Below are 21,029 nucleotides of genomic sequence, written 5' to 3' on the forward strand. Positions count from 1 at the left end.
TCAATGGCTTGACTCTTTGAAGCACCAAACTTCCACTAGGGCCTGACACAATATGACTTGGCAACATTCCTTTCGCTCTGGCCCTAGCTATGCTCAGTCATGCATTGAAAATCATGGGAGCAATGTATTATCTATGCTTCAAAACATCTGAGAGGACGGAGGGGTGCTTATTTTCACAAAGCAAGTGTGAAATCACTAAACATGTCACAACTGGGTCTGCGGAGGTCCGATCAAATGGAAGCAGCTCATGGCAGAGGGGGCTAAATAGGATGTTGGACTGGCTAGCCATGACCAACGTCAATCAAAACCTCTCAATGTGTCCCATTGAGGCAGACCACAGCTGGACATTCCAGCTACTCACCCCTAAATAACCAACTAGGACTCTGTAGTGGCAGTTGTTTCACAGAAATTGTGCATTCATCAAAAACTATGGTATGGCTTGGTTTCATGGGGCTCCTTTGAGACTTGCCCCCTTCTTCAAAAGACAAGCAACCAAATGTGGGTCTAATAATCAATCACTGTGTGACTCAATAACCTTTGTTTTGTTCAAATGGATTCTTGTTTAATTGGCTGGGGTGAAATGCCACATTCTTTCACATTACCCACTCACCAGTACCGCATCTTTAAAGGGGTATTTATGCGCGTTGCTAAAAATGACCTTAACGTTTCAATCTAAATTTGAAATATTTGCCCGACTATAAGGGGGTCTTGCGAAATGTGTCCACTTAACCTTTAACACTTGGTCAGGGTCACTGCAATGGGTGGCCCATACATCCCTTGATATCCCCCTCCCCAGCGTACTTCCTGTGGTCAGTGGCCCTGGTCCACCTCTGTCGACAGACCACCGGCAGCCCACTCTACGGATTAGCAGATTACATGCAGCTGGTAAAAGGCAGGGGAACTTTGCCTTCCCAGACTTCTATGCTCATGCCGAGGCATTCCCTGTTGCTTCACCTTTGAAGCTCTTTTTCCCATGACTGCACGCACAAAGAGCCGGCGTTTAAAAAAGAGCCCTAGGCTAGACACACAGCACCTTCCACCTAGGTGGGGGGCTTTTATGTTCCCACTCTGCAGGCTACTGCCTTTGTCAGGCTCGTTAGCTGTTAGCTCAGGAAACCAAAAGCAAATGAAAAATGATGCTCAATGAAGGCTGAAAATAGGAAATGCCTGACATTAAGTTTGACTACTAGAGAGGAACACAAGATATAACGACACATTGAACAAAGAACCAATAAGGAGTCGACAATTATCCTAAAGTCCAAGGGTGGCCTGGTAAAATGCTCCGAGATTTCTCTCTAATCAACAGACACATTTACCCTTGGATATTTCTCTCTTTAGTTGTTCGCATATAAATGAGATACCCAGTGCGGAGTGAAGAATTCGTTTTTCCCCCGCTTTCATTTCTCTTTGGAGCTGTCTGTCAGAGTGAGGAAAGACAGGCAACCTTTCTCTCTGGATATCCCCCCACATCACCACCACCACCACCACCACCACTGCCGCCTACTGTTGATGCAAAGCTCTGACGGTTGGCATTCCAACTATGCTTTTCTTTAAGAGAAACTGCAAATCCCCCCACCGTGCAACCTCGAGCTGGCAGCCAAACTGGTCAGGCATTAGGCTGAAGAGACTACAGTTGCTCCCCGAGCTGCATAATGTAGGCAAAGGAACATCAACAGGCCAGAGAGAGGTGGGAGAGCTGTCCAACAAGTACAAAGATGGGCCCCTTTAGTACACCTGTCAAGAGGCAGGACTGGGAGGTGAAGGGGGCTGAGGTTGGGGGGCAAACACAGCATTGAGAACAAGAGGACACTGTTTAGCTTTACTAGCATCCTAATCCTGAGAGAATGGGCTTTGTGTGATAGAAAGCTTGCACCTAAAAACTTACTCTCATAACTGTCAAGGCATTTCATTTAGTAAAATGTTTATAAGAAGGGAATTGGGACAAATATACCTAGTTTAAGAATAGGTTCAGTTGGAAGATAAAGAAGAACATCAAGAGTTCAGGAAAAACAAGGGCCCCCTGTGAGCACAAGGCCCTGTTTTGTTTCCTACCTTACATGGGGGTGAAGGTATTGAGGGCTGTGGAGGCAATGCCGATCGACACCTGCCAGTCCTATCAAAGGCACTACACATCTAATGCCAAGGGGCCTCCTGCATACATGGGCCCCATCTCCATTCATTGCTAGTTATGAAATACGCAGATTTAGAAGCTCCTGAATACGGTCCTAAGCTGGTTAGATGAAAAGACACGGTTAGTTCTAGGAAGCCATAATCGGTTTGGCGAAGCAGATGCAAGAGAGAGATAAGGGTATTGTTGCTTGTGTGCTGTATGCTTTGGCAAGTTCAATCACACCCAAATAGCTCCACTATCCTCCCCTGCCCTTTCTACACCCCAATGGGGCCTAATTTGAGTCCCACAAGACAGAACAGACTCCAATTGGCCCTGGCTATGCTTCACGCTCAGTCTGTCCATGTCAAACAGGATCTCCGTTCCTTTCACTGAGCACTTCAACTAAAAACTTAAAGAATGTTGTGGACAAAAACAGTGGCTGGTTATCCTTCTCTCTCTGTTTCCCCCATCAGCTCCATTGGCCTTTAACCAGTTCTGAGCTGTATCCAGCACGGGGCTGACCCAGGCACATGCAAGCATGACCTAAGGTCGGCTCTGGCAGAAAAACAAGGCCAATTATGCTCAGTATTAGGGAATTATAACAACACCTTAATGCAGACAAGAAACTGATACAAACAAAAATCATCAGATTCAATCAAACTGAAAACTATTTACTAAAATCTCACTTAAAGACTAGTGAATATGGAGGCTGGGATACCTGTGTGGTGCCGTGAAAAAACACAGTTCGTGCCTGTGCTGTTAGAAGTGGCCAGGTGGTTTTCAATATGACAAGAACAGCATGATAAAACCCATTACTCACTTGATGACATGCTGAAACTTAAATAAGCACCTGACACCTGCACCATCTAACCAGTTTACTATGGCTGACTCGCCAAACACACAGCTAAAGTGAATGGACGGGGTCTTAGTGTACCTCTCACCACATAAATATGCTCTTAAATGACAAAACACAGACTGAAGGCTATCAGGGAAGCCCATGTTTTTTTATGCTTCATGATATATGGATTTGTGATCTACATCACTTGTGCTAATTTAAAAATGGGCTGTTGAGTTACAATTTTGACTGCTTTGAATTTTTTTAATATTTATTTTGATATATAATTCAAATAATTAGATGGGTTTACTTAAAGGTGCAGTGTGTAGAATTTGGCAGCATCTAGCGGTGATGTTGCAGATTGCAACGAACTGAAACTTGTATGCTAAGCATGTCGGATTACTACGGTGGCTGACGCGAAAATGTGAAAACGCGAATGGCCTTATCTGGAGCCAGTGTTTGGTTTGTCCGTTCTGGGCAACTGTAGAAACATGGCGATCGGCTCCGTGAACCGAGGAACCGCTCCATATGTAGATATATACAGTTCGAACGAAACTGACGAAATCACAACAATTATTTTCAGGTGATTGCACTAAAGAAAACATACATATTAATATTATATTCTATTTCTGCCAAAAGATCCCCCTAAATGAGACCCCCCCACACACACACACACACACTGTTCTTTTAATTTATGATTCATATACTCAAAATTCATAAACTGAAAAAAAAAAAACATATACTGAAAAAATGGCCCACAACAATTTTTCAAATTAAGGTTTCAACCACAAAATAAAGATACATGTTCTGTTTTAAGAGCTCTTAATGATAAAATGAGCTATTAATCACAAACATGGCCTAAAATCAATTAATGACATGTCATACATTTTGCATCCCCACTAGTGGATGTATCTAAATCAAATGACTGTATTAGTGGAGGAATAATTTGCACCACAGATGTTGTTTAAAAGGGCAGGATGTCAAATTAATGCTGTCGTAATCCAATGCAGGGATAGAGGCTACAGATTTTAGGTCTACTTAAGCTTAATCAGAGGATAAATTTGCCATCTTCGTTTCAAAGCCTTAATCCACGAATGGCGAGGGGAGGCATTCTGATCACGCAACACATGGGTGTTGGTTAAATCTGCCATACTGAATACTGAAAAATACTGCCATCTTCTATACCCCTATTACTTCACAGCTGGACTAAAAACCTCAGCTGTGTATATAAGAATCCACCAGTACTGAGTTTCTAAAGTACAGCCCCTCATCAGAGCCCACAATCCTTGGCTTCCCATGTGTAGTGTGGGAATCCTAAAGCTTTATCTTAGTGTGTGGCAGACATCGACAGCCTCCTGGAACAAAGCTGCCCCGGCAAAAACAGTGCCCATAACCGTAAATCTCCCCAGAGGGAAGGAAGGAGAGAGACACACAGAGAGGGAGCTCACTTGGGTTACAACTTGAAAACAACTTACAAATCTTCAAGTGCAGTTGGGGCTATTAAACTTGACAAGTCAACATGGTTTTGCCACCTGGTATACAGCGTGACATAATTGCACGCATTGTGCACTGCCAAAAGATTGATGTTCAGCTGATGGTGCTCTGTACAGTCTATGATTTCATGGTTTCTTTCCACAGAGAGAGGGTATAAATGGACCATATGTCACAATACTCTGCACTTTAATCCCAGGCGGTACCAATCCAAAGATCTAACCTTGACAATAGCCGTGCTTTTATACAAAGACCACCCAAAACAATTAGGGTAATGTAATAAATCCTGTTAGGCAGCTTAGTTAGCAAGATAAGTGTACAGTATGATTAAATCAAGACTCCCAAACCACGAATGAAACTTGATCTTCAAGGGACGACTTTAAAGTAAGGATGGCTGGTTGTGTTGTGCTTGAGATAATTTACAGTGGCTTTAAATATGGGCGCAGTAAAAAGAACCATAAAAGGAACGTTTTTGGAAGCAAGAAGGTTGCAATGCTTTACAGTGGATCCCAGGCCCAGTGGGATAGACTGTCTAAACAGAGCACAGCTACAGCCATTAAGAAGGGCTGGAATGGTTAGTGAAAAGCCCAAGTAGGGCTAATTTTAGGCTGGTATTTCACAAAGGGGTGATTTAGAATACAAATCGCTAAAATAGCATTTAGGCTTTCTCTGAGGACCCAGACCAGAATCACTTTCCCACAAAGCTTTAGCATCTTTGCACAATACTCAACAGGCTTCCAGAAAGAGAACAGAAAGCACTTATTTCCCACATATTTACAGCACATTTAAACAAAAGGCACAACAATGAAACCAAAAGGCAAGTAAGGTTTAACATCAATGCAACCATTGTACCATTTTCCTTACGGACAATGATCTGAAGATAAAAAAAAACAACCTCTAAAAACATTTTTGGCTCTCTGCCACAAAATTGTACCTCGACAGTGGTCAGGTGTATTACAGTGAAGAACGTTACACAACACCTGCAGACCATTTTTAGCAGGAGCCTGTTAATCATTAAAACACAGAACCATGCATTCACTGTGACGAGAAAGCCTTCAAAAGCCGTACTGACTAACTGAGGACACTTATGACTCATTGCTTAAGACTCCAAGTAAAACACAAAGCTGACATAAGGATGTATGACTCGTATGCCCATACAAGTCATACATTAACTGTCTGACAAAATAAAACTGTGACTAATGATGACGGAAGTGTGACAAAACCTTGCTTTCGTGCATGATTATCCCACCGCCATCCTTCCTAGAAAGAACTCCTGGGATTGTGCAACATTTACCAGGGCTGTCCTCAACCAAAGAAATTCTTATTCAACTAACACTCAGTCAATACACATTTTGTTGACTAATTGATTCGTTGATTTAATCGACAGATCTATAAAACTTTAGAAAGTTTCTCCACAAAGAATCGAACAACAGAACCACTTTAAATCTTGTGTTTACCAGAGATGTGCTCAAAAGTTTCTTGGAAATAAGTCAGTCGGCATGAAAAAAAAAAAGACTAATCGAATAAAGAAATCTTAGTCGACTAAAACCAAAACGACCGATTAATTGACCAATCGACTAAGTGGAGCAGCCCTAATATTTAAGAGTTTCATTGGCAGGATGGCCTCGTGGCACTGAGGAGAGGCCATCAGCCGCAACCAGGTTGTTCAACGTTGACGCCCTGCAAATAATGGATGACTGAAAACATGACTTTACAAGAAGTTAATGTCACACTGTCAGCGTGCTTTTCAAGTAACAAGCGGGTGTTTGTTCTGTAGGTACGCAGGGTATGTGAGACGGCTGAAGTAGAAGGTGTGGCAGTGAGATCTAACGAGTGTGGCTGTGTGTGCAAATTGGATTTAATTTTAAGATATCCCAGCGAAGTTGTTCTTTATAGTGGCGACAATGTATCTGTGCAAAAGCAATCGACACGAGCGAAAAACATGGACTGCCTGTCAGCTGCAAATTAACAAAGAGCTGATGAACAAGTAGGCTGCAGCATTAAGTTATTATACTGAAAAACCCGACAAGGATCCCATACATCTGACCTGTTTCAACGTGAGATCAATGTTCTGTGAACTACAAAACACACTGATACTAAAGATTTGAATAATTTTTCATTGACGTATATAATTGAAATGAAAAAAGCTTTGAGCTTCCTCCTCAGCTTCACTGACTGAACTGCTTGCTGGTGCCATTCTTAATTTGCTGACGCAGAAAAATTAAATTGTCCGTCATTCTGCTTGGCAGCGTCTGAGCATGAAAACACGGATGACACACCTGTCCCTGGAAGACATGTAGCCACAACAATGCACCCTCGCTCCTAAAATAGATGATGAGAGATGCACAACAAATCTCCTGCAAAACAGAGTGACTCCAAAACAGTGCGGGAGTTGAACGAGGACACGCTAGGGCCAGAGATGTTTGTTACTTACTAATCTTATGATGGAGAGCTTCAGAGGACCCATTCACCGCCAAACACAAAGGCCACGCACGGACCACCTCCACGGCTCATCTGGTCTCCAAACGTCCTCTGTGACCCCGGTTGAGACCGGTCTTCCAAATAATAATCCCCTCCAATTACTGACATGTCCTTCACAAGTGGCCACTGGACAAGGTCACGACCTTAAGGAAGAATGTAAATATGTGTCGCACTGTGGCGATGCTGTGAGGAGCTCATCACTGACCCAAACAACAACGAAGGCACATAAACTATTTCTTCTCAGGCACTACTAAAAACAATATTCAGTCGTGCGTCATTGCCTCCTACCACAACTGAACAGCAACTGCATTATCATTTCCATTTAAGGTTGATGTGCATTGCTTTTTTATAAATAAAGCACTCTAAGAAACCCCCCAGGGACCAATCCCACAGGCCACAGCTATTCTGGACTTGGGAAAGTATCATTTCTGCAAAAGCTGCCAGTTAGCAGCAACATGCTAGTCTGCAGATGCCTCCTGGGACAATGGGTGTCACAGTCACATCAGTGCCGGTGAATGCAGGCACTGTTGCAAAGCGGGTACAAGGCCCTAAGCTGAATATTGCTCTTGACTATTGGCCCGTGCGTGGTGGTAAAAAAAAAAAAAAGGACGGTTCACTTAGGTTTCAGGGTAATGAGAGGTTTGAACTATTGTGAAGCGCTGAAGAGACAATATGGCCATAAATTAGAGGGGGATTGAAATCACATCCAATCACAGCACAAGTCAGTGACCCCCGACAATCTGTTAGCAAGCTCTGCTAAACCCGGAGAGTGTTAAACTTCAACAATGACACTTTGAAGATGCTTAATGACGACAAGCACAAACCTTCCTGATATGAACAGCAAAATAAAATCCTAAAATCTCAATATGAGGTCAGTGTTTGCATGGGATCAAGTATTTCCCAACGTAAAAATCACTAATTTGTCAAACAGTCTCCTTAACTTAACTTTTTTTTCCCTGCAGTTTGAAATTACTCCGAGACACAATGGTCTCTTTGCTGCTTCCCTCAGTAGCGGACGGCTCTGTTTTCTACATCGTAATCAGCCTATTTCCCCCAAATCTGCCCTTTCCTGTATTTAGCCAAAATAAGCCCTCTAATGGGAATACTTTGCTTTACAAATCATGTGTTGACATCTCAGCGACTACATTTGCATAATTGCACTTGTGCCTATTGGACCTGTAAATTGTGTGCGGTTACATTAGCGGCAGAGTGTGCCGACAGTTGCTGAATTATGTTCGTCATGAGTTTATTTTTAAGCCCGTTTAAGCCAAGATGTTCTCGATGCAATTGTTTTTTGCAGAGAGAACACAGATAAATAAACCGGTTTCTTAATGACATGCAGCGAGGCCGAAATGTCTAGTATGACAGCTATGCAACCTCGGCAACCCCGCCGTAGCAAGAAGCTGTGGTTGCATGTGCGCGTGTTGATCACCTTTAACTGCGTCTGTGGGTTGTTTACGCTTTACCGAGAATATGAGAAGCCATGAAAGCTCAAGGTAGGTTTCTTATATAAATCAAGCCTTCTTCTGTTCCATAAAGCTGCAGACGTCGATCTCTTGCACATGATGACTTACTGCTTTGATCCTTGGCATGCTGACAGGTCACTGAAAAGTCTTTCAAGCTTAAAAAGGTGCCTGCAGCTGCAAGTCCTACTCTCTATAATGCCGACAAGTCCAGCCGGGTCAAGCACCTTCACTGACCTCTCCAGACAAAAAACAAAAGCCTGGGATTCCTTTTTCCAGGGCTCTGGTGTCATGGCACAGTGGGGGAATAAAGGGTACCACCACCACCAACACATGCATCTTCACCTCATCTAGTTTAGACCTTCCTAACCAGGTCTAGTTATGAACAAATCTGGGTCTGAGCCAAAAGACAGTGCTGAACATACCGAGTCAGGAATGTAATAAACACCCACACAGATAAACTCAGTCACACAGCCAGGAGAAAGTTTCTAAACGTCTTCACTATGGTTTGGAAATTATATAATCACTAATGAAGGGAAACTATTAATTACTGGGCGTCAAAAGTTCCTGCTGGAAAGTGGCTGTTGTTTAATGTTGCTTCATTGTCCCTTTGAACATTTAAAAATAGAAAACACGGATATTTTTTTATACAGTGTAAAACAATCTTTATCATGTCATGTTGAGATGTCTTTTCGGGGTAATTTACTCTGCTTGATCACAGAATTTGCTGCAAGCAACCTTGCCTTGACCTGGAAAGCTAACCAGAATATTGAGAATTCTAACTGTGTAGTAATTTATCAAATCTTTCATTAATAGTTTTAGAGGAGACCCTTAAATCTCTGTATCTTTTACTGTACAGATGGAAACAAGGAGGGTAAGAGCCAAACTAAAAATGAGATAAGGCTGGTTGACTGACCGTGCAGCCAAGGCCGCCGCAGCGGGACAAAACAGGTAGATAGATCTGGGACTGTGTACATTGTGGTGAAAGCAACAGTGTGTACACAAGAGCTGACTGGCAGCTGTGTTCCGTTAGAAATCCCTTTACTGTTCCCCCCTTTTTTCCCCCATGTCTACGCTGCCACAAGTTCAGATTTTAAAAAGGACGTACACATCTGATTTATGAGCTCAAAATAATAATTACAAAGCAGAGAGGGCAGGGTTTAACCATGCCGATGTGTTCATGTCATCACAAGAAACAGGGAAACAAGATGTTCGGACATGTTATACTCAGAAGCACTCGCATGTGTAATTAATTTAATAGCCCACATCCACAACGGCTGATTGTTGTGGCAACAAATCCTGAACAGGTTACCAATACCAACAAAGACACTTTATATACCGGTACCTCCAAAAAGTATTGTTTAGTTAGAAGAGCATGTTGGACACTTTTTATCATCAGCAGAAAGAGCAACAACACAGCAGAAAATGACAATAAGCAGTGTGTATTTTGCCAGGGTCAACTCTTCCCAAACATACCTTTGGAGCTGAAAACTTCTTTGAGTTGTAGAAGCACATCAGCAAACTTGCGCACATCGCTGACCAGCTGCATGATATAGACGGGATCGGAGGCGGGAACGTCTGGGCTGTCCGAGCTCACCGAGCCACTCTTGGAGCCTATGCCCGGTGACCAGGGGCCCACGCTGGTAGGGCTCGCTGGACCCAAGCTGGAGCTGGAGAACCGGGAGATGCTTAAAGAGAGTTTGGTTCCACCACCACCACCAGTGGTGCTGCTGCTGCTGCTGCTGCCGCCGCCGCCGCCACCTCCTGATCCTCCGCCAGAACTCTGGCGCAGCATGGCAGCCAGCATGTCTTAATGTTCGGGGGGCCCTTAGGCCTGCTGACTTCAGCTCAGTTCTCAGGTCCGGCACTGCACCACAACAGGGATGAAGGATTCTGCCAAAGAGGAGAGAGGACTCTTAATCCTGACAAGAACCACTCAGAATAATGACCGCTTTAAGTGTGACACATTATTAGATGGGTACAATAAATGTTTCTCATGGTGTTCAGCACATTATGAAATTACTAATTTGTTGTCAATATTCAACATGTGGATTTTCTATATTTCCCTTTAAATGAAATAAATCTGCAGGAAGTTTGAATGGGTCAATCAGGAGGAAATGAGGTGTGTAGCTGGATCCTGAATAGTGCTCCTGTCCATAGTGTACTTTCTTGTGTGAACAATGTGTGTGTGAGGTCATTCAATCAAGTAGGTGTTGTAGTGCTGAACAAGTCTCACAGTTCTTGATCTTAATACAATAATGACACCAATTACAACCATAATGTGAGAGAGCAAACCAGTCTTTGACTGTGATGTCACTGAGACATGGAGTTGTCCTTCATCAGTACACTATGCTCATGTCTGGCTGGGAATAACATGCAACGCCTCACACAGGACATGAAACCTATAAATTAGTGGGTCAATTTCAAGCTTTCAGACTTCACACTATATTAACCTATATCCTCTGTGGCCAAACATTCAAAATCAAAGTGTGAATAGAGCCAGACGGGAAGAAAGAAAGGAGTTAAATACAGGCAGTGCACAGGTGACAACACAACACTGCTGGTTAAAAAACCCAAAATGTGATAGTTTCTTGTTATTGCTCATTAGAACAAGACGAAATGAATCCATATTAAAACCGTGGGATCATTAAGGTCGGCAAGTTAATTCGGCATTCATAAAATCTACCAAGCAACACTTTTTTGTCATAAAATACCAACTTTTGCAATCAGTTGTTGCTACAGAGTTTGGCTGGGAATAACATGCAACGCCTCACACAGGACACAAGTACAGGTATAAATACGTAATACATGTAATTAGTAGGTCAATTTCAAGCTTTCAGACTCCACACTATATTAACCTATATCCTCTGTTGCCAAACATTCAATATCTAAATCAAAGTGTCAATAGAGCTAGACGGGAAGAAGGAAACAGTAGAAAGGAGTTAAATACAGGCAGTGCACAGGTGACCTAACAACAACACTGCTGCTTAAAAATCCCAAAATGTGATAGTTTCTTACTTATTGCTAATTAAAACAAGACGAAATTAATCCATATTAAAACCCTAGGATCATTAAGGTCGGCAAGTTAATTCGGCATTCATAAAATCTACCAAGCAACAACTTTTTGTCATAAAATAACGACTTCTGCAGCTAGTTGCTGCTTCAGGTCGCAGTCAGTTAGCTCAGGAGAGCGACTCTTAGAACAGCCTTTCATAACGTTGGGTGTTTTGTTGGCTTAATAAAGGCTTTGTGTGTTGAAGTGACGCTGAATTGATGTGTTAAGAGGAAAGACATGTTTTAAAGTAAGTTTCCCTGAAGAACATGTGGAGTATTTGCCAGTAAAAGGCAGCATTGAAGTTACAAATGATCAGAGTAAAAGTTGCACACACCTGCCGTCGAGTCCTGAAACATCTCAGCTGAGAAAAAGAAGCGGCAAAGTGACCGTTGCTAAGTGACCGTTGATAAGTGACCGTTGATATTAATCCACAACCACTGCTGCGCTGTCCTCCTTATGTCTCCCTGCCGGATCCCAAAACCCCTCACTGTCCTCGGCTCCGCTGCACCGTGCTGAACCGGCCCCTCTCTCGCTCCATGTGATGGAGGCGGTAACTTGTGATTGGTGTGTGATTGGTGTGTGTGTGTGTGTGTGTGTGTGTGAGATTTCTAGTGGAGTCCTGCCTTAGCAACAGGTGTCTGGAGGTTTAAACTGTCAAGAATTCCACAATAAAACGTTCAACATCCGGTTATGCCTTTCAAAATAAACTCCCCTGGCTAGGAATTTTACAACAATTTGCTGAATGTCAATGTGTTGGTGCAACTTTGAAAGTCTTTTTACTAAAAATCTAAACACAGAATATATGGGAATTTATTTTAAAAAAAAAAATAGAAAATGACATGTACCCTAATATCCTCATACCATGCCTCATATCCTTTTTTGTATGTGTTATAAAGTGATTACAAAACAAGTGAAGACATGTGCAGGGACATATAAAAAAAGATCAAAATATATTATACAGAGAAAGACAAATAACAAAGTACAAAAACAAAACAAAACAAAAACAACACAAGGGGATAAAAGCAGGTTGAAGAATGTGTGTGTGTGTGTGTGCGCGTGTGTGTGTGTGTGTGTGTGTGTGTGTGTGTGTGTGTGTGTGTGTGTGTGTGTGATGTGGATAATGGGTGTGTGTTTGGCATTGAATGAGACCAGATTGTCGTATATGACATATATCTACTCTTAAACACATGTACTGTACACATGCACACATCTACACACACACATACAGATATCTTTCCTATTATGTGTAGAGCATAGGGGGAACTATGCCACATATCCTAAAATAGCATGGAGAAAAAATATTACAAACCAATTTTAAAGTAACATTTGAAAAGTGTGAAATTGTCATACATATTGTAAACTGAATAAATGGTCATACATAGAAACGGATTTTCCAAGTCACTTTTATTGTGAACAAAAATAATTTCTACTTCCGGTATTATTCTGATGGATTTGACTTTATTACCAACCTGTTAAATTTATGGAATTTTTATGTTAATATGCCTCAAATATGAAGAGGGAAAAAAAGTAATTTAATCGTTCATTTCAATCATAAGTTTGTCCAGTTGTACTAAAAATGAATCTATCACTGGAGGTGTAAAGTAACACAGTGCGCATGACTGACATCTGCTGGTGACATTAATGTAGTGCAGCCAAATGAGGCAGATGCTCAGGATGCTCATGATGCCATGTGTGAACCTGGATATTTTACAATAAATAAGCCATAGTTGTGCGAACGCTCAGGTTCATGCAAAATAATGCAAAATAATTATTAGACATGTGTATAAAACAAACGTTTGTTTAACAATAAATAAATCTATACAAACTTGTCAAAATTACAATCCAAACACACGTCAAAGTCTAGCTGCAAGCCTCACAGTTATAGTCTGTTCCAGAGGAGAAGCTCACCTGTTACTGAGTGTAAATGAGTGTTTGTCGCCCTCCAGTGGTCAAAGCGAGGAACAGCAGCTTATTACATTAGTCAAGCTAGAGTCAATGCAGACATGATTACGTAATAGTACTTCTGGTAAATATTTTCAGAATACAGTTACCAAACTGAAACGAACTAACACACATAATAAAGTGATCATGTTAATTGCTTCTAGTCAGTGGTCACAGCTAGATACTACAACTACACATTTTTCAGTGGGAATAATATAGATATTAATACTGGTTATCCTATTATTACTTATTTATATTCTTTAGAAGCATAACTTATAGTGTTGATAGCGATGTTATCATTTTTATTTATATTTATTATTTTATACATTTATTTTATTATTGTATTTATTTATACATTTATTTAAGCAATTTTCTTTTCTTTTTTCTTATTTTATTTATTTATTTGTTTGTTTGTTTGTTTGTTTGTTTGTTTATTTACAACATAATGAAATCATATTTAATTTTATATATCCTGTTAAATTATCAACTTTTAATTATTTGTTTCAATATTTATTCATTTATTTCCATATATATTTCAGCATTTATTTATTCTTTTCTTTATTTATTTTTCCATGTATTTATTTCTGTATTTATTCATTTATTCTTGTATTTATTTATATGAATGCACACAGAAGGGTTCACAAAGGTATTTTGTGATTTATATATAAATGACTCTCTCCACAAAAAAATATTTTTCAATACACACAGAAATAGTTATTATTGTTTATACTGTAAATGTAAAATAAAAAAATCCAAATATAAAAAATACGGTTCACAAAATTATTTCTGATGCACACACAAATATTTCTTGTTTTAAATACAATAGTAGAATCAAAATAAATAAAATTAACAAATAAAATTAACAAATAAATCAAATACAAAAATAGAAATCGTCAAATATATGTATTTAAAAGTATTTGCAATTTTTATCATATATATATAAATGTTGTTACATTCATATACAAACTGTTGAACCTCCATTCACAAACTGTTTGTCATATGTGAAATTCATTGCATTTGTGTGTGGATTTTTGACACTGTTTTATTAATAATAGAAATAAGTATAAGTAAATATAAATAAAAGTATATTATTACATATTCTCATATTTACGTAAATCACTTTGTAACACTTTCACATGGGCCTCAATAGATGTTGAATCCTCCCCAACTCAAATTTCCTTTAGCAAAAGGACAGAGACAAATAATGCTCAGATAGTGACAGAGACAGATGCATGCTAAAAGTCTGTACACTCATTGTACACTAAGGTGCTTTGAATAAAAATATCCACAGAACTGCATGAGCAATTTGAGACCTAACACACAGTCAGTGGAAGGATGGGAGTGGAGTATATGCAAAAAAGATTTAAATGTCTAAAATATCTGCCTCATATTGTCTTGCACTAAGGGAAAAAATAAAAGTGATTCAAAATATGAAAATTAATTATGCATATTGCAATGGACATAACATGGGCTTTCACAAACTTGAAGATGCACTGGTGGCTTTGGACTCCTTTGTGTGGCCAAACTTCTCTTTCAGCTTTCTGACTTTATTGTTGCTGACAGTAGTGCACGTTCTGCTTTAAATTTTTGCATTAGGGACATGTGCCAGGTGAGCTGGTAGAAATTAAACACATTTGACTATTTGGCATATTCCAGCAGTATGTTTAAATGATATACTTTTTGACTGTTTTATGGTGTTTTTGTAAATCCCTTTTTAATTTGAACTATTTATTGATGGATTCATATTTCATTTGTAAATTCATCTTTTTATTGCTTATTAAAATGTCAAATAATTAAATACTTTGTAATTTTGTCCATTTATTCATGTTATTAAATTAATTTGTGAACAAATTTATGAATGCCTATTTTTATTGTACAATTAATAAATTAATTTGTAAACACATTTCTTAATGCCTATTTCTATTATTCAATTAGTTATTAATCAATTAAATGCTCTATTACTATTTAAGTGACTATCGTGGTCCTCCATACCTGTCTGGAAGGTAACCAGCAAATTGCGAAATCTGGCAGAAACTTTCAAGAACTCTTGCGAGACTTGCTGCCCGACGACCTACCCTTACCTTAGCTATTCGAGATTAGTCTCGCGATAGTTCCCCAACTTGTGGGTTACCTTCTAGACATGACCAGCGTTTAAGGCCATGGATGAATGGTTAAGGTAGACACAATATCGTGCTGCGTTTTCCGGTACACATTTTCAAAATAAAACTTTCAAAATAGACTAGTATGGTTTAACATCAAGTGGAGAAGGCATTAAAAACTAATTATTATACTTTGATTCATGTCAACCATCAACGCAGAAATAATATTGACACTCAATTCAATTCAATTCAATTTGCTTTATTGATCATGACTGTCAGGTGAACAATATTGTCAAAGCGTCAATTCAATAATAAATAAAAATAAAAAAAGAACAAAATAAAAACAAAAACATATAAATATATATATACAATTCATTAAGCAAATTACAATATATAGATATTTAAAAAGAACATGCATGCAATGGAAGAAAACAATAAAGAAGTAATTAATGTTTGTTGTGTCAATAAAACAAACAAACAAATAAAAAACAATTAATAACAATATATTGCAATATCAAGGGATAAATGCAAAAAATCAAAAAAAAACTTGAAGTAGAGAAGTAAATAAAAGGCAGAGTGTGAGTTACATCTATTATGTGTTGTTGTTGTTGTTGTTGTTGTTGTGGTTGTCTCTTATAGGCTGTGACACTCACTGACATATCCTGCAGCTTCTATGGCGATGAAACTATTTTCTCCAAGTAGATGTTGTATTTTATTTTGGTCAGAGAGGGAATCAAAATCTTGGAGTTTACATTTAATTTTTGTAAAGATTTTTTTCCTAATTTCTTCATATGTGCTACATACTTTGTCGATAAAACAATGGAGAAGTGAGCAGTTTGTTCTCCCAAATTAGACAGAAGTGAAGATATAATAAATATATATAACCATCAACACAGAAATAATATTCTTATTCTCTATTCGGATCCCCATTAGCTGCCACCAGGGTAGCAGCTACTCTTCCTGGGGTCCACACACAACAAAAACATAACATATAACACATTTTAAAGAAATACAATAAAAACATGTTCAAGACAAGAAAAAAGAAAAAAGAAAAAGAAAAGAAAAGAAGAAAAAAACACAAACAAAACTGCCTAAAATAATAAAAAAAACTACAATCAAACTACAATCCCTCATGTTTGTTCAGGTCGGCCACTAGGGTAATTTTTAATGTGATTTTTTAGTAATTTTTTAAAAACTTGCCTAAATATTGACGCTCTTTGTCGATATGGAGAAGTGAGCAGTTTGTTCCTCCACATTAGACAGAAGTGAAGATATAATAAATATAGGGCTTTTATTTTGAAGTAAATGTATCCTATGCTGGTTCTTCCTGATGTTTTGCATACACACACTGTGAGGTTGAATGACTGTGCCTCAGCATGTCTGACAGTCTGTGTGTTGTTTAGCTAGTTCAGAGAAGATTGTGCACTTATTAAAGAAAGTATTGTGATGTCAGTGTTATCATAGATCCGTGCTGCAGTGATGTCTTCAGACAGCAGCTCTGCAGGAGGCGTTCAGGGACTTCTTCTCAAACTTCATGAATCACTTTCAGACGAAGACACCCGAGCTGCAGCTCTGAGATGTCACGATATTGTCGGAGACTTGGGACAGGAGTGCATGCTAACACCGACCGACAATGAACTTGGTAAGACAATGAAGTCCAGCTAATACTCCTCTCAGTAGCTCATTGATTCAGCAGCACCAAACTCCATTAACAAATCTGGCAATTTAATGTTAATGATGCTTTTGTTGTTGACGAGCGTCAAACACCTTGCAGGTTAAGTTGGTTTAGGGATATATAGAAGGTGCTTATCAATTCGGCATGCATAGATTATTTAAATTATTTCATATTTCAGTTTTTATGTAGTTTACCTGCATGGCATCACATCAGGGTCTTCCGCCAAAACTCAGTGTGGTGGGCGGTGACTCTCAGTCAGAGCACAATACAAATACCACGTGACAGTAGCTTGCAGGAGGCTATTACTACTATAACTTAGTGATCAACCAAGGATTACGTGTTTCATTATTGAGTTATAGCACATTAATAACACAGTTGGTGTTTAGTCATGGGAGGCAGTAGCAAAGTATAGATGATAGAGGCTTAGAAATTAAATTGCACAGGTGTATTCACATTTAATGTTCAAAGGTGCTCTTAATGTGCATAGTTTAGTGTTGGTATTGTGATACACACACTGTAAGATAAGATAAGATAAGGAAATTTGCAGTGTACAGCAGCAAAGGGGATAGTGCAAAAAACAAGATGCATCAGCTAACACAGTAAAAAAGAGCTAAACAAAGTGTAACAAAATATGAACCATTTAAATAGAAGGAAGTATAAAATAGGAGCAGTATATACAGTATTGACAATAAACAGACTATTAACAAAATTGCACAAGTGGAAAATGATATTGCACAGTGAGAATGAATGAATGAAATGAAATTCCACCTGAAAATAACAGGTTATTGTCAGTTTTTTGGTGTGTATGTGGTCTACTGGGAGCAGTGCTGGTTGTTGTTGTGATCTACTGGGAGCAGTGCTGGTTGTGGTCTACTGGGAGCAGTGCTGGTGGTGGAGTCTGACAGCTGCAGGAAGGAAGCACCTGCGATAGCGCTCCTTCACACACTTTGGGCGGAGCAGCCTGTCGCTGAAGGAGCTCTCCTGTGCTGAGATGGTGTCCAGTACCATGCAAAAACAAATATTAACATTTCCTTCTGATTCCATCTTTGCATCTTCATCTTGAAGCTTTACAGACATCCTTATTGTTCTCAAAAGACTATGGACTGCTCATCTTCCTCAGGAAGTCCCTGGCATCAGATGAGGTAGGTATCCAGAGACATCTAGTGAGCAATAAAGTTGTAGTGATAATGTAGTAGTTCTTATGTTGACAGAAACATCTGTTTCTCCAGTTCCGGGACACCCGAGTTGAGATCTTGGGTTTTTTGGAGAAGTTCTTGGACAGGGTCTCGCCAAAGGTCAAAGGTTGGGAGAAAACTTACGCCATTGACATAAGAGTAAGTTGTTTAATGTTTGTTACATGAATGCATGTGCATGACATTAACAGGGAAAGTATCACTGTGACAGCAGTGAAAAGTGTAGGGGTTCTACTTTGGTAGGTTTTGGTTATTAGCAAATTAATTAATAAATAATAATATAATTATTAATATTAATAAAGATTATCAATAAACATCAATAATAAACGGGGCACCACCCTGGAATCAGGGACCAATGACCAAAACGTTAATATAGTCTCATTATATAGGCTAAACTATCAATTTGGAATGTTGATTAATAATTAAATTAATAACTATAACCAAAATAGATAGTAAAGGTTGAAGGATATCGGAGTTCTTGACATAGCAGAGGTTGGCAGTATTCACTCTTGTGCAACATTAAAGAGACCAGCATGTATATTCCACAAACATTTATTTACAAGTTAATAAAGGTTCAAAACACAATATTAATCTAACTAAATAACTAAACTAAACAAACCAAACAAAGTGTGTGTGTGTGTGTGTGTGTGTGTGTGTGTGTGTGTGTGTGTGAGAGAGAGGGGGGGGGGGAAAACAAGATGGGTTCTTGTCTCAAAATGTCTGTATGGCCTACAAACAAAATGGCGGGCACTGTAAAACTACAAAGATGGCGGAATCAAAGATGGCGGAATCAATGATGGCCATCAGCATGTCACCACATGACCTCTTTGTTCTTCTGAGAAGAAGGACAGAGAGGGGGGGTGATGTGGGGTTAAGATTATCTGACGCTGTATGTTTATGTTTAACTAATTCACAGTTTCTGTATGTGATCTTAATGTGTGTTAGAAATGGCAGGTCCCTACAAAAGGAAAGCTCATTACACGTTACAATGAGGCATCCATGTATTCAAAGTAATGCTAACACCTCTCAGTATAACACAAGACAATTTAATTGTACCACAAACTAACCATGTATACATGTAATTCCTTTCCACAAATGAATTATGTCGTTTATTCTTCTTTATTTTGTGCAGGACACATGCATGGTTGTGTATACAAAGGAAAAAGCAGCCAAGGGTAGGACTTCAGTGCTGGAGCTCCTTATTAAGGTTGGTTTCTCTCGGCATCTGGTGTGTTTTCTTTAAGATAAACCTAGTGTGCTAGGTGAGACACATGAACTGCATTCCGACAGAAAGAAAAGATGTGAGAGCCTGTATGACATATTTTTGAATAAGGACTATATGTTGGTTAGACCTTGTTCTTGTTAAATACTCTCCACAGGTTCTCCAAACAACAAAGGCTTCCAGTGTGGTAGCAGAACTTCGAATCGGTGAAATATTCAAAAGATATTACGGCGAGCTCTGTCAGAAGAGCAAACTAGCAGATTCTGGTGAGTCTTGCTGTGATGCCTGAGATCAAGGTTGTAATGAATATGTAAATTACATTTAAAAAAAATAATCTTTTGTTATAGTCCTCGGCAAAATCTACGAGTTGCTGGGAGTCCTTGCAGAGGTTCACCCCAGCGAGATGGTCAACAACTCTGATAAACTCTACAAAGCCTATCTTTTGGAGCTCAAAGACCAGGTATGTATGAATGGGAGGTGTTAAGTGTTTGGGCAAAATTGCTATCCTGTTAGAGTTATTGTATTTGTTTTCTGATGCCAGTTGAATGTGTTTGTATTCAGTTGTTGCTTTTAATCTTTTTGTTTCAGATGACCTCTTCAACAAAGGAACCAAAACTGATTGTTGTCGCTGGATGTTTGAGAGGAATCACTGCTCTAATGGTCAACTTCACTAAAACCATGGACGAAGGTGGGATGCTGTGTGTTGTGTGTGTTGTGTGTGTTGTGTGTGTGTGTGTGTGTGTGTGTGTGTGTGTGTGTCCATATTTCACATTTTCGACAAAATATTTTCAATGCTGTTTCTATGATCAGTGTGTGTCTCTGATTTGCAGACCCAGCAACGTCTAAAGACATTTTTCAGTATGCTTTGAAGGCAATCACCCCCCAGGTAAATATCATCGTGTCAGCTATCTAACAGTCCTTTACAGTTGTAAAGTAGTACCCCGTCTGGCAAGGGGAGTGTACATGTAATGGGTAGAAATGGGCATCAAATTTAATACTTATTTGGTACCAACTGAAATGTGTCGGCCGTAGTGAGCATCTATGATGAAGGGCCATTTTTAAAGTTTCTTGTTAATCAGTGTGCCATATTATTATTAAGTTTTATTATGACTCCACATCAAAATTTATATCTCCAATGAATCTGTAATTTTATTCCATCCGTATAGGCAATGTCCATAGCAACATTAAAAAAAAAAAAAATTAAATTCTCCCATAATAAGGATATAGTGAATATATATGTGAGCACTATACAAGAAGGCTGACATCCTTATGAAAAAATCCATGTCTGAGTTGAAATCATTAACTCTACCAACCTTCCACCAATCTGGTTCATCAGCAATAAACTTTTCAAAATCTGTGCAGAAGGCAACGAGTACTAGACAATCAGAGGCAGAGTAGGACGGGTCTTTGCGTAATGCGGGTGGGGGAAAAATCAATCAAACTACTGTAAATAACAGCCCACAC

General features: G+C 39.3%; 2 protein-coding genes across 4 annotated transcripts in view; one reads left to right on the forward strand and one right to left on the reverse strand.

The window, feature by feature from the left end:
- Window positions 1–12,051, reverse strand: part of arhgap29a (Rho GTPase activating protein 29a) — a 37,221-nt gene extending 25,170 nt beyond the window's left edge. For both annotated transcript variants that reach the window (XM_074621877.1, XM_074621876.1), the window contains exons 1-2: window positions 11,770–12,051; window positions 9,857–10,273 (exon numbers count right to left, since the gene is read on the reverse strand). In XM_074621877.1, coding sequence (XP_074477978.1) covers window positions 9,857–10,187 — 331 coding nt within the window. In that variant the 5' untranslated portion in view covers window positions 10,188–10,273; window positions 11,770–12,051. The remainder of the gene's footprint in view (window positions 1–9,856; window positions 10,274–11,769) is intronic.
- A 4,747-nt stretch (window positions 12,052–16,798) lies between these two features.
- prkdc (protein kinase, DNA-activated, catalytic subunit) overlaps window positions 16,799–21,029 on the forward strand; it is a 37,464-nt gene continuing 33,233 nt past the window's right edge. For both annotated transcript variants that reach the window (XM_074621430.1, XM_074621431.1), the window contains exons 1-8: window positions 16,799–17,117; window positions 18,216–18,292; window positions 18,380–18,484; window positions 19,476–19,550; window positions 19,723–19,831; window positions 19,913–20,025; window positions 20,154–20,253; window positions 20,396–20,451. In XM_074621430.1, coding sequence (XP_074477531.1) covers window positions 16,955–17,117; window positions 18,216–18,292; window positions 18,380–18,484; window positions 19,476–19,550; window positions 19,723–19,831; window positions 19,913–20,025; window positions 20,154–20,253; window positions 20,396–20,451 — 798 coding nt within the window. In that variant the 5' untranslated portion in view covers window positions 16,799–16,954. The remainder of the gene's footprint in view (window positions 17,118–18,215; window positions 18,293–18,379; window positions 18,485–19,475; window positions 19,551–19,722; window positions 19,832–19,912; window positions 20,026–20,153; window positions 20,254–20,395; window positions 20,452–21,029) is intronic.

The sequence above is a fragment of the Sebastes fasciatus genome, chromosome 21, assembly GCF_043250625.1.
Source record: "Sebastes fasciatus isolate fSebFas1 chromosome 21, fSebFas1.pri, whole genome shotgun sequence".
Lineage (NCBI taxonomy): Eukaryota > Metazoa > Chordata > Actinopteri > Perciformes > Sebastidae > Sebastes > Sebastes fasciatus.